Source organism: Hippocampus zosterae, chromosome 17, assembly GCF_025434085.1.
Source record: "Hippocampus zosterae strain Florida chromosome 17, ASM2543408v3, whole genome shotgun sequence".
Classification (NCBI taxonomy): domain Eukaryota; kingdom Metazoa; phylum Chordata; class Actinopteri; order Syngnathiformes; family Syngnathidae; genus Hippocampus; species Hippocampus zosterae.
The window spans coordinates 12,455,946-12,468,724 of NC_067467.1; the positions used below are offsets into that span (position 1 = coordinate 12,455,946).

At 46.1% G+C, this 12,779-nt stretch overlaps 2 protein-coding genes across 3 annotated transcripts in view; both read left to right on the forward strand.

Annotated features, from left to right (window-relative positions):
- The window catches only part of aatka (apoptosis-associated tyrosine kinase a), a 33,471-nt gene extending 21,498 nt beyond the window's left edge, over window positions 1–11,973 (forward strand). The window contains exons 1-12 of one of the 2 annotated variants that reach the window (XM_052049617.1): window positions 2,602–2,960; window positions 3,350–3,429; window positions 3,730–3,848; window positions 4,140–4,227; window positions 5,214–5,347; window positions 5,928–6,012; window positions 6,099–6,220; window positions 6,338–6,487; window positions 6,639–9,831; window positions 9,918–10,161; window positions 10,227–10,418; window positions 10,533–11,973. In XM_052049617.1, coding sequence (XP_051905577.1) covers window positions 2,945–2,960; window positions 3,350–3,429; window positions 3,730–3,848; window positions 4,140–4,227; window positions 5,214–5,347; window positions 5,928–6,012; window positions 6,099–6,220; window positions 6,338–6,487; window positions 6,639–9,831; window positions 9,918–10,161; window positions 10,227–10,418; window positions 10,533–10,561 — 4,452 coding nt within the window. In that variant the 5' untranslated portion in view covers window positions 2,602–2,944 and the 3' untranslated portion in view covers window positions 10,562–11,973. Of the gene's footprint in view, window positions 1–2,601; window positions 2,961–3,349; window positions 3,430–3,729; window positions 3,849–4,139; window positions 4,228–5,213; window positions 5,348–5,927; window positions 6,013–6,098; window positions 6,221–6,337; window positions 6,488–6,638; window positions 9,832–9,917; window positions 10,162–10,226; window positions 10,419–10,532 lie in introns of those variants that run through there. The other variant, XM_052049616.1, reaches the window with a different exon arrangement.
- Window positions 1–12,779, forward strand: part of LOC127590232 (G-protein coupled receptor family C group 5 member C-like) — a 140,807-nt gene that overhangs the window by 47,663 nt on the left and 80,365 nt on the right. The window lies entirely within an intron of this gene.

Here is a 12,779-nt window from a genome sequence, read left to right on the forward strand (position 1 = left end):
TCAACTCCACCAACACGCCTTCCTCGGAGGAAGCAGAGTCTAAGGATCCTGAGGTGGACTCCCTATCTCTGTGGTTGAAGTCACTGATGTGGTTAAAAAGCTCCTCGGTGGCAAGGCCCCAGGGTGGATGAGATCCGCACGGAGTTCCTCAAGGCTCTGAATGCTGTGGGGCTGTCCTGGTTGACACGCCTCTGTAGCATCGCGTGGTCATTGGGGAGAGTGCCTCTGGATTGGCAGACCGGGGTGGTGGTCCCTCTTTTTAAAAATGGGGACCAGAGGGTGTGTTCCAACTACAGAGGGATCACACTCCTCAGCCTCCCTGGTAAGGTCTATTTAGGGGTGCTGGAGAGGAGGGTCCGTCGGGAAGTCGAGCCTCAGATTGAGGAGGAGCAGTGTGGTTTTCGTCCTGGCCGTGGAACAGTGGACCAGCTCTACACCCTTAGCAGGGTCCTCGAGGGGACGTGGGAATTTGCCCAACCAGTCTACATGTGTTTTGTGGACTTGGAGAAGGCATTTGACCGTGTCCCACGGGGGGTTCTGTGGGGGGTGCTTCGGGAGTATGGCGTACCGAACCCCCTGATACGGGCTGTTCGGTCACTTTACCACCGATGTCAGAGTTTGGTTCGCATTGCCGGCAGTAAGTCGGAATCGTTTCCAGTGGGGGTTGGACTCCGCTAAGGCTGCCCTTTGTCGCCGGTTTTGTTCATAACTTTTATGGACAGAATTTGTAGGCGCAGCCGAAGCGTTGAGGGGGTCCATTTTTGTGGCCTCAGTATCGCATCTCTGCTTTTTGCAGATGATGTGGTACTGTTTAAGTTTAAGTATCTTGGGGTCTTGTTCACGAGTGGGGGCAGGAGGGAGCGGGAGATCAACAGGCGGATCGGTGCAGCGTCTGCTGTGATGCAGACGTTGTATCAGTCTGTCGTGGTGAAGAAGGAGCTTAGCCAAAGGGCGAAGCTCTCTATTTACCGGTCGATCTACGTTCCAACCCTCACCTATGGTCACGAGCTATGGGTCGTGACCGAAAGAACGAGATCCCGGATACAAGCGGCCAAAATGAGTTTTCTCTGCAGGGTGTCCGGGCTCGCCCTGAGAGATAAGGTGAGAAGCTCGGTCATCCGGGAGGGGCTCAGAGTCGAGCCACTTCTCCTCCACATCAAGAGGAGCCAAATGAGGTAGCTTTGGCATCTGATTTGGATGCCTCCTGAGCGCCTCCCTGATGAGTTGTTCAGGGCATGTCCCACTGGGAGGAAACCCCGAGGAAGACCCAGGACACGCTGGAGAGACTGTCACCCAGCTGGCCTGGGAACGTCTCGGCATCCCCCGGGGAGAGCTGTACGAAGTAGCTAGGGAGAGGGAAGTCTGTGCTTCCCTGCTAAAGCTGTTTCCCCCGCGACCCGGCCCCGGATAAGCGGTAGATGATGGATGGATGGATGCATGGAGAAAAAAGTAAATAAAATTACATGGCATAAGTGTAAGTTTTTAAAATTGTATGACGTACTATCACGACAGTCACACGATGACTTTTGAGCGAGCTAAATTTCCCGCAGCACTGATTGTACAAGCTATGTTATGTGCATCTGCAGCCAACGATGGCCAACCGGGCGTGTCATAACTAATTGGCATCTTGAGTGGGTTTTAATAAACATCTCAGTTCCCCAAAATCTGATTTTTCTGGCTATTCCTTGATTGGTCAGGCATTAAAGGGCTAAATATATAAAAGGGGAAAAAAGATACTTACTGTATGTCATTCTTTTCAGAACACTAAAGATTTTTTATTTGGTTCGGCATCTACAGTATTTAAAATGTTTGGGAATAGATTGTCTCAAATGTCACAATATACTCCTACAACTCCCCTCTGTGTGTGTGATACTTCACATTGCACAATCAATCGACCTATCCATCCGCAGAATTTGTCCATCTAGCTATCTAATTAATAACCGATGTAACAACTCTTAAGTGGTGCTCATTGATTTTCTTGCATCCCTCCAAAGTTTCTCTCGCTCTTGTTCTCTCTGGGAATGCCATGAGTAGGACGCACACATTCCTCATTTGGATTAAATACCCACTCCTTAATTTGTGTCCGTAGTGCATGTTTGAGGAGAAGTGTGGGATTGTTATCGGCGTGACAACCAGTTCCGCTGCCTGAATGGACCTTGTGTATGTGTGCGTTGTGTGTGCGTGTGTGTTTGTGTGTGTGTGTGTGTGTGTGTGTGCGCGTGCCAGGGTACCAGGAGAGTGAGCGAGCGTGTGAGTGAGCGGCACCAACAATGGCCTCCATTTAGGCGGGGTGGACAGCGGGTCAGCAATAAAGCCCGGCCGGGAACGTCTGTAGAACTCGGGCAGAGGAGAACTGCCATTATCGAAGCCTGGACAGAGACGGGTCTGTGACACCAAGTGGTGGCACGCACGGTGACCTAAAATGGAAGCGTTGGGCAGGGTGGGGGCTTGAGATAAGGGCGACGACTGTGACAGTGGTCTTTTCTACATCTTACAGAGATGTTTTTGTGTCCAACTCGACCAAGGAATGCTGCCGGGTGGGGTTGCGGAGGGGACGGGGTGGGCTTATGTCATCCGAGGATGCGTGTCTTGGAGCTGCACCTCGAGCTGGCGCGTCAAATGGCACATGACCAAGCAACGGGCATGACGCTGCCCGAAGAGGTCAGGTTCCAGATTCAGAAAGTACTTGCTGTCCGTGTAGGAGATTGTCATGACAGCTGGAAAACCTCCGGAGCGGGATTGTGTGTTTGTGTGGCCCAGCTGGAAGCTTGTTCAGCTGCACGAGGGCTCGGAGGGTTCGACTTTTCTCACATGCACACACGATGCCGAGACTCCCGGGGTCGAGACGTTCTCACGCTTCCGAGCGGGGACTTGATGCTCAGAGTGGCGGGGCGCTCTGCTACTCCAGCACCGCCACTAGACGGGCCAGCGTCGCTTTGGGAATATGAGGATCCAGCCAGGTAACAGCTTTTACGCCTTTCTGTGTCTTGCTGGTGTGGCTCTTTGTCATGGATCCGTGATTGGGGTGGGACGTTGGAGGAGCTTTTTAATCTGGTCAACCAGCTTTTACTTTTCTTCTACCCACGGCATTGCTCATGTTGTCATTCTTCGACAAATTCTTCGTGGTTGTTGTTGTGACAACATCAGGAGTGACCACAGCAAGTAACTCCACTAAGGGTTGGGCACATCCTTTGGTTTCATTGAAAGCATATACCTTTATCAAGTTTATTTATTATCCAGAAAAATAACTCCACCAAAATTAACTTTGGGTAAAAAGAAAAGAATAATGCCCATCAGATAGTGACAAAAATAATAACAACAAAATGTCCCTTTTTTTTTTGTCTTACAGTCCAACTTCTCAAATCGTCAGCCCTCGGCCGCCACAGTTTACTCTATCTCAAGGAGATTGGCCATGGCTGGTTTGGCAAGGTAACACACGCCTTCATCTCATCCCCATATTAGACATACACACGGTGTTCTCTATAATGCACCACTTGTGAGCTAGTTAAGTTTGCGTTGTCCTTAAAATACGACAATACAAACTGCACTCCACGATGCCTCTTGACCTACCCTTTTTTGTGTCATGGCTGAAATTTGAGACTTGCTTCCTATAAAAGTTTGTGATTTTTCATTGTATTTTGTTTTGGACTTTTAAAAAAAATTAGTTACCGGGTAGTTTGAATTAGTTTTTTGAGCAAGTTTGTTCATTTTTATTTTTAAATCTCACAGGTGTTGCTGGGTGAGGTCAACGTGGGCCTCAATACCACTCAGGTGGTGGTGAAGGAGCTGAAGGCCAGCGCAAGTGTCCAGGACCAAATGCAGTTCCTGGAGGAGGTGCAGCCATATCGGTCAGTACACAAACAAAAGAGAGAGAATCAAAACTAAAAAGATTGTAACAGAGTATTTGCTTTTGTGGCTTTTTTGGTCACCACTGAAAACATTGCTCTTGGGCTTGAAATTCACAGTCGGAACCAAACTCAACACTGAATACATTTATCGGATTTTGAATGGAAAATGTCATGTGATAAGCAAGACACTGACTTATTTTGGGCTGATTTGAAAGCACTGAGTGATACACTAAGTTCATAACACTTGAGGCATATTTCAAGTATGAAAATGAATGGTTCATGCATTTCCAGGAAATTGCAGCACCCCGCCCTCTTGCAATGCTTGGCCCAGTGCTCGGAGGTCACTCCTTATCTGGTGGTCATGGAGTTTTGTCCTCTGGTAGGAAATATTTTTATCATCTCATCCATATGATCCAGTAGCACAGTATATGCAGATACTTCAAGAATTCCCTTTTTAACAGTACATCTTTATTATCGTGTTCATATTCTGTACTGCAATTGGAATGCATTCTATTGGGTTGCATTAGGTGACAGTTTACAAGTTTTAATTTACTTAACAGTGAAAGCATCACATAAATGTGTCCTTCATAATTCCACACAGTGTTAGAGTAACAATAAAAATCTACAAGCGACGTTTCCTGAAAAGGTTTCTGATTGTCGGTAGATGCCACAAGACTGGGGCGAAGTGCTACTTTTACATTAGACAGGGCTATGGCTTACCACAATGAAGCTTCACCCCTCTCTTCAACATAATTACTTGGCACTGAGATTCCACGCAATGGTGGCAGTGTATTTGTATTCAACATGGCCTGGGCATAAAAGCAGCAAATATGTGAATCACGAATAAGCAGCAGAGCACTGGAAACCCACTCAATCATTAGAACGGCCCTACCAACTGATATGATGTCACTCGGCGTCATTCCATGGAAGCAGTCATGATTATGACTGACTTTCAAAAAAAGAATCTGCCATTTTGGTTGGAAACAGCAATCTTATAATTTCACCGATACACAAATAGACCAAAATTGAAGAGGTAGCAGGCCATTCTGGTTTTGAAACTGTGCTTTAAGGCAAATTCTAGGGCTTGTAACTTTGACAAAACCCAAATCAGCCCAGAACCAAAGGCAGATATCCCAGACAGATGCACGATGCTAAATTGCTCAGCTTTATTGCGGTAGTAGCATTTGTAGTACAACAATTGGACTGAAACTATTCAATTAAGTCATTCTAGGTAGCACTTAATACATTATATTTCAGAGCCGGTAAAAATGCAACACAAGTCATTACTTTCAAAACATACTTCTACTTTTAAGTCACCTGCCCAACATTAAGTCCGTAGCAACATCCGTTTGTGTTTCCTCTAAGGGTGACCTGAAAAGCTATCTCTGCAGTTGCCGACTATCAGACTCCGACAAGCCTGACCCTCTCATCCTCCAGCGTATGGCCTGCGACGTCGCCTCAGGGCTTTTACACCTCCACAAGAACAACTTCATCCACGGGTAATGAAACGACCCGGCAGGATCTCTTCTTCAACCGCACAGCACTACCCTCTGCTGGTCTCTTCCTGCAACAACATCCTGGTGCTGCCTGAGTAGTCGCATCAAAACTCCAGCATCAGTGATTTTGTTGCTGGGGGCGACCCCCTCAACTTGTCTCGCACTTCTGCGGCCGCTATGCCAACTGCTTGACTTTGCGGAGGAGCACAGGTCCAGTAAGACAAAAGGTTTGGGGACAGTGCAAGGTCAGTCACAACGGTGAAGATAAAAGCTGTGCTGGCATTTTTTGCCCATTTTGAAAACAGTGTCCCTGATTTTAATGTGGGTCCCTGGTCACTGATAAATGCTGTCAACTATTTGATTGAATGTTGTGTTGATTCTGCTGTGCTTTTTGTTAAATCATCAATATAAATAATGGCTATGCTTGTTTTGAAAGTGCCCAATAAATAAAGTTGACTTGGGTTGAGCTGAGTAAAATGAGGGACGGGGTGGGGGATCGAACGACACACTAAATCCTCACACAAGTGTCTGACAAAAAGCATACTAAAACGATTGTGGATAACAGATTTTTGTCTGTTAACAGCGACCTAGCCATGCGGAACATCTTGCTCACATCAGAAATGTCCGTGAAAATCGGCGACTATGGCCTTTCTCACAGTCTATTTAAGGTTCGACCTGTTTTGTCACATGATGGCTAATCAGTCTGGTGCCTTGCCTGATCATCTTATGGTCAATTCATCTGTAATACCTGTAGGAAGATTACTACTATACACAAGATCAGATTTGGGTGCCCCTGCGCTGGATCGCACCAGAGCTCATTGACGAAGTCCATGGAAACCTGTTGGTTGTTGACCAGACAAAAGCAAGCAACATATGGTGAGACTGATTTTCAGAAATATTGGCGAGTACTGTGTTATTTCACATCGCCACTTTATTTGTTGTTTGGATTTTGAATCTTCACATCCTTTTTTTGATTGGTTTTGACTGTTCCAGGTCGTTGGGCGTGACTGTGTGGGAGTTGTTTGAGCTAGGAGAGCAGCCATACAGACAGTACTCTGACAGACAGGTACTAACGTACACCGTGCGAGAACAGCAGCTCAAACTGCCAAAACCACAGGTCCAGTTTCCTCTTGCGGAGCGCTGGTGAGATATGCTGTAGTTGCAGACAGGCAGTGTATTTATAGCGACAACTAAACTGGTGTTAAACGGTAACATTTGTGTTCTGATCAAACTACAAATAATTCCCATTTTCCCTTCTCTCTCTCTCTCCCTCTCTCTTTCTTTCTTTCTCTAGGTATGAGGTCATGCAGTTCTGCTGGCTGCAGGCCGAGCTGAGACCGAGCATCGAGGAAGTCCACCTCCTGCTCACATACTTGTGCGCCAAAGGCTCCAGTGAGGCCGAAGAGGATTTTGAAGAACGCTGGAATGCCTTGAGACCAAATTTGCTTGGCAGCCCTTCCCACATAGCTGCGCCAGTGCCCCTTGTGCTCATGCCGGGTCTAGCCGAGGCCCACGGTCCGACACACGCTCAGGCAGTGGAGCTGGCCTCGTCTGCCTCATCTTCCTTCCCCCTGCTGGAGCACTTTTCTGACAGTTTTCATTCGGACATGGGGGATGACTTGCTGACCGTCACTGAGACAAGCCACGGTCTCAACTTTGAGTACAAGTGGGAGCAAGCCCGAGCTGAGCAGCCATACTGTTCGTTGTCCACCAGCGGTCCACTGGGCCAAGTGAACCCACATTATCAAGATATGTACTATTCAAACAATGCAAGCACCTCAGATGGATGCAGGACTGAGACATCCCCACCTTACTATGAGCCAGAACATCCAGGTGTGGTCCCCGTGTTGAGTGCCCACAGCCCCTCAGTCAGCAGTGAGTATTATATCCGTATAGAGGAACCTTCAGAGTGTAACATTCACTTGGACGACAATGTTGTAGATTTTGGTCCAGTGCTTGAGGCTGGCAGCGGTAGGTTGTCTCCTAAAAGTCAGACTGGTTCAACCACAGCACAAACGAATGCTTACTGGTCAACTGCTGATGGCACCAAATCAACTGCTTATGATTCCGATTCAAGCTCCACTGTACAGCTAACCTTGGAGCCACTGCTCAGGCAGACATCCAGCCCTGTGATGTTCAGCCGGTCCCATGCAGACTCCTCCTCCCCTCAAGTTGACAATGAGTACTATGAATCCATGTGCCAAGCCAGTCCGTCACTTTCACAACACTCCAATTTTGGCAACCCGGTGGCATTGTCAGAAAATAAGCCGAGTCAGACGCCAGCAGTGAGCACCCCAAGCTTAGGGTTGCGTGACCCCTATCTTGAAGATGGAAGCAGATGCGAAATGCTTCATGAAAGCTGCCATACCTCAGTGGGATCCCTTCGAAAGACACAACCCATCGTAAACCGCATCAGTATAGATGAACGAAGTACCGGCCCATTGGTGGGTCATCAGTGGGCTAGGGATACTGATTGGACCTCCAACCATTCTGCCAACAATAATATCCCACACTTTAGCAACGGGAATAGAGACAGGATGGAGAAGTATCTTGACCTTCAGTATAACGTGCACTGTAACACGACGGAAGTGTGGTCTTTAACCAAGGATACCACCAAAACCTTCCGCAGTTCAGGGACTTGTAAAGAAGAAGCAGAACGAGGGCAACCTGCTTGTCGTGATGCCAGCAAACTCAAAGAACTTGGGTCATACATTCACTTGTGTCGCCAAGACAGCGGGACTGGTCCAGAGGAAAACAACTTGGCTAGTTTCCAAAGTCCTAATGGCCCTATCGGTGAGAGTGCCCGAGAAAATGAAAAGCAATTGTTACTTAATGGAGAGAGATTGCATTTAAAGCCCAAGATAATACCCGATACAACCTACATCAAGTCTCCTTCATCCTGCACTGAATCTTGTAGCTGGATTCAAGCTCCACCAGAGAAGCAGATGTGGGAGCAGGGTTCAGCAGGAGTCTCGACTCTTGGAAATTTAAAGCTTACTTGTCCACCCTTAGATGGTAGAAGAAAATTGATAAGTGGACTTGGTATCAGAGACTCCAGTGCTACCCTGGTGGAGCTTGGGGACTATAGTGAGGAGGATGATGACTTTACAGATATCACATCAAGCATCTTTACAGACTTCAACCTCGATTATGCAGACATGCAGGAGGAAGAGCTAAGTCCGCTGAAGAACCCAGAGGGAACTCCTGACTCCGTAGACACCATTAACCTCTCATCATCCATGGCGAGCACCTGCGACCAAGCCTTCAGCCCAGATACCTTCAGTACTCCTGCCCAGCCCAAATCCCTGGATAGTGGGTATGACACGGAAAATAATGGATCTCCAGAGTTTATGTTTAAAGAGCTTGTAAGTCCCCAAACAAGTACAACTGGACTAGTTCTGCAAGTGGCTGTGCGTCAGAATCTCACTAGTTCATCAGAAGTCCGCTTCAAGGACGTGACTAAGAAAAACACATACCGGGACTCTGCTTATTTCTCCGACTATGACACTGAAAATGACAAAAGCCCCAACGAGGAAGGCGGTAAATTCTTTGCAGGTCCAAGTAAACATGACTTGTATGCCGGGAAACTGAGCTCTTCCAGAGATCCAACCAAAAGAGAATTTATCACTGCTGAGGTCTTCAATCAAAGAAAAAACTGTATTTTGACAAGATCCTCTGAGCCAAACTCCCCCCATCCAGTTTCCACACCTGGGCTGTCCATGTTGTCACCGTTTCCTGTGCAGATGGGCGGGTGCCTGACCAAAGGGGCAGCCCCAGATTATGATAATGTGGAGTTGGAGAGAGAGTGTCAAGAGGAGCCCTGCTCAGAGCTTAGCTCCTCTGCTGACTCTGAACCCTCCCGCACCGACCAGGAGACCTCAACAAACCACCAGGATGGAAGCAAAAGACCTGAAGACTGTTGCCAAGTGCAGATTTTATGCACTGACTCCACCGTATCTGACTACGATGACGATGAACACAAAGAGAACGAAAATACCGATCAATCCACGGAGGGGGAAGAGCTGCCAGCATTCAATCATGCGGAAGCAGTGCCAGACAGAGGGGACACGGTCAGGATAAACGAGGATGACTTTGAGGATATCGATGCAGAGGAATGCGACTCACAGGACAGCTTATGCGAAGCATCAATGGGTGCCGCCGACATGTCGTCCGTCTCATCGCTGCTGGAGCTGTGCGGGGAGCCAGTAAGAGCTCCGCTGGAGGAGGCGGAGGACGAGGACGACTCGGACGACAGCGAGTCGGATGAAGAGTTGCGAACCTACAACATCCAGGAGGAAGACAGCGAGGGGAGCGATGAGGATCTGACCGTAGTGCCGATGGTGGTGAGCGACACCGACAGGGTCAGGCATCTCCGTAGCCTCCTAAAGATGCCAACGCTCCTCACTCAGTCATTCTGCGAGGAGCTTGAGAGGAAGAAAAAGGCAGTGTCCTTCTTTGACGATGTCACCGTGTACCTCTTTGACCAGGTAACACCTGAAAATGACTAGAAAGTTTTCAGAATATAAATGAAAGCATTTTTATCCCCCCCCCCCCCACCTCCCTTTGAAATCAGGAGAGTCCAACCGGAGATCTAGTCGACTGCAGCTTTGCCACTGAGAAGGGGTGCAGCGGGAAGGGGACAATGGATGAAAACACCTCCAATGTGGATGACAGTACGTCCAACTTAGGTGAAAACATTTCAAAAGTGGACGAAGGCACCTCCAATGTGGATGACAACACATACAACATGGGTGAAAACAAACGCGAAGCCTGTGAGCCACAGTGCGATGCCGAGGAGACATATAACGCAGAGCAAGGTGTGACATTCAAAGTGACTGCATGTTCATCTATCTTGAATGACTGTTTTGTTGTTTGCCTTCAGGTTTTGAGTGGGAGGAGGATCTTGCTTTTGAGCATTGCCAAGCTTCACCTGACGCCGCGGCCGAACCCCAGGGCAAACTCGCTTCCCCATCAAACAGCCCCGATGTGCCAAAATCAGCAACTGTGGCACTGAACCGCTTCATGGTCTCCAGATTCTCCATCACGCATGTGTCAGACACGATCGCAGCAACGGGTCCGTACCAATCTCCCTCAAAGATGTTTTGACTGTTTTCTTCAAGTTTATTTGTACATTTTGTGAATGGATGAAGCATCCAGCAATTTAACAGAACGTCTCCATTCCCAACAGGGAATACCGAAGATTGTCCCAAAGACTGAAAGGCCATCGGCGGACAGTAGCTCATTTCTTCTCTCCCCACTTCCAACACACACAAAACAAAACATCAGGATGTATGTGATGTTTGTAATACAGAGTTTTATTTTGAATGGTCGCTTTAGGTCACTTGACTGGCAAGGGACCCTTTTGAGACAGTGCCTCGTATTGTGGTGTTTTGCACACTTCTTAATTTGCAGATTTGCTGCTAAAGACGTCATGAGGAACGGACAGTCTTTCCCCAAAGTCTGGATCAAACATACTGTGCTAGCTCAATATTCGCATCCAAGATCATTTGTTGAGTATAAAACAGTTCAGATCAAAGCAAGCTTCATTCATTCATTGGCTGCCTCCGCTGAACATTTTTAAAAACTATTACACGCTCATGTTTGATGGATTCTTGTGCTGGAAAATGAAGATATATTTATTCTTTAAAATGTTATCAGAAAAAGTAGAAGCAATGACTTATAATAATAATAATACATTACATTTGCAAGCACCTTTCACAACACTCAAGGACACTTTATACTTACTTGGCAGGCAATGACAAACAGTCCAAATCAACTGGGATGAAGTAAAAACGACGTCCTAAAAATTCTACACGCCACTCTTCAAATAGTGCGGTTTTGTGTGCGTTTCAAAAAATAAAGAAACCTTTTGAATAGCATCTGATTCATCCCAATAAAGTTTTGATGTTCTGGTAGGCTTTTCCTGATGTTTTTCTTTCTTTGAAAAGCCAACTTGAACAGTGAAACTGTTTCATTTTAGAATGGTAGCAGGCATGTGTGGACTCTTAACACGAGTTTGATCATCACCGGGTTATTGTGAGGGTGTGAATATTTATGTAATGACATCATGACAGTTGTTCTTTTTACGTAACTCTTTTTTTCCTTTTTTTTTGTACATGTAGGTCACATTGATGGCGAAAAAAGCTTTGAAATGATTTAAATTGTTCTTTTTTTGTTACACATCACCAAAAAAAAAAATTTGAACAGAGGGGTGTAGATTCATTGTAACCTGGAAATATGTGAAGAGATTTGTGTGCCACTTCTCACCTCCAACACAAACACCAAAAGTACATTTCGAGACACTTTGAAGCTGAGCCGTGTCACCAATGTACAGTGGATCGTTGTCAGTTTTTTTTTCCTGTGTATATATTGTTACGTCCTTCTCATGCCACAAGAGACACCCTCAAAACTATGACATGTTATGTATTGTATGAATGTCCCGTAAATATGTAGCAGGTAGCTCGACTTGGAATGACAACAATCACGAGTCCTTCTCATTGGCCAACACCGTTGGAGAATGGCAGGTGATTGTTTGCACCACAAGTGTTGCTGTCCGTTCTCCCGTCATTTCACTGTTCTTGTACCGGTCCTCTTCCCAAAACAATATACACAAATACTTCCTCCCCGGATGTGTATCTGGTTATTTCATGTGAAATATGAGAATTAACGGCACGCTGGGGTAAAAACTTTCATTGTGATGAAAAAGTAGCCGAGAAGTAAAAAATTCCATGGGAACCAAAAGTTGCTGTATTCTGAGTAGAAAGCTGCAATGTTCCGAGAATATGGTGGCAAAATGACAGGAATACATTTCAGAGGAGGAATTCAGTCAGAGAAGGGGGTGGGGGGGGGGGGGTATAGCACAGCAACCTTTCGCTTTTATATTCGTATACAAAATCTATCATGAAAAAACCCCATAGGAATCAAATACATTTGCAAAAAAGAGAATATACTGGTAGCCTTAAAGTTACATGAATATTTTTTATCATATTCCAACATAAAAAGGATCGGGATTTTTTTTAAGTCGCAATATTACAGGAATAGTCCTAATCTTTTCAAAAGTAAAATTCAGTAGGCTAACGCTCAAGATTGTCATAACTTTACTCTCATAAAATGATATTATCTCTACATTAAGAATTTTTTTCCTCATAAATACAGTACTGTTTGACTAAATCATTCTCATAAAAAAGTATTCAGCTGTACCATCTTTACTTGTAAGGTGACCTGGAAATCACCTTTACACTCTTTAATTGGTTTAAATTTCGTTTCAGACAGACATGAGGAACTCAGCATTTGATAGCTTTGATTTTGCCCGGTGAGAAAAGAATACGTGAGTGTGAAGACATAACAGTATGAAACGTGTCCACTGGGATTTATTTTGATAAGTTTATGCACTTTCTGTGCAGAACAAGTACAACACAAACAGACAAATAAAGTG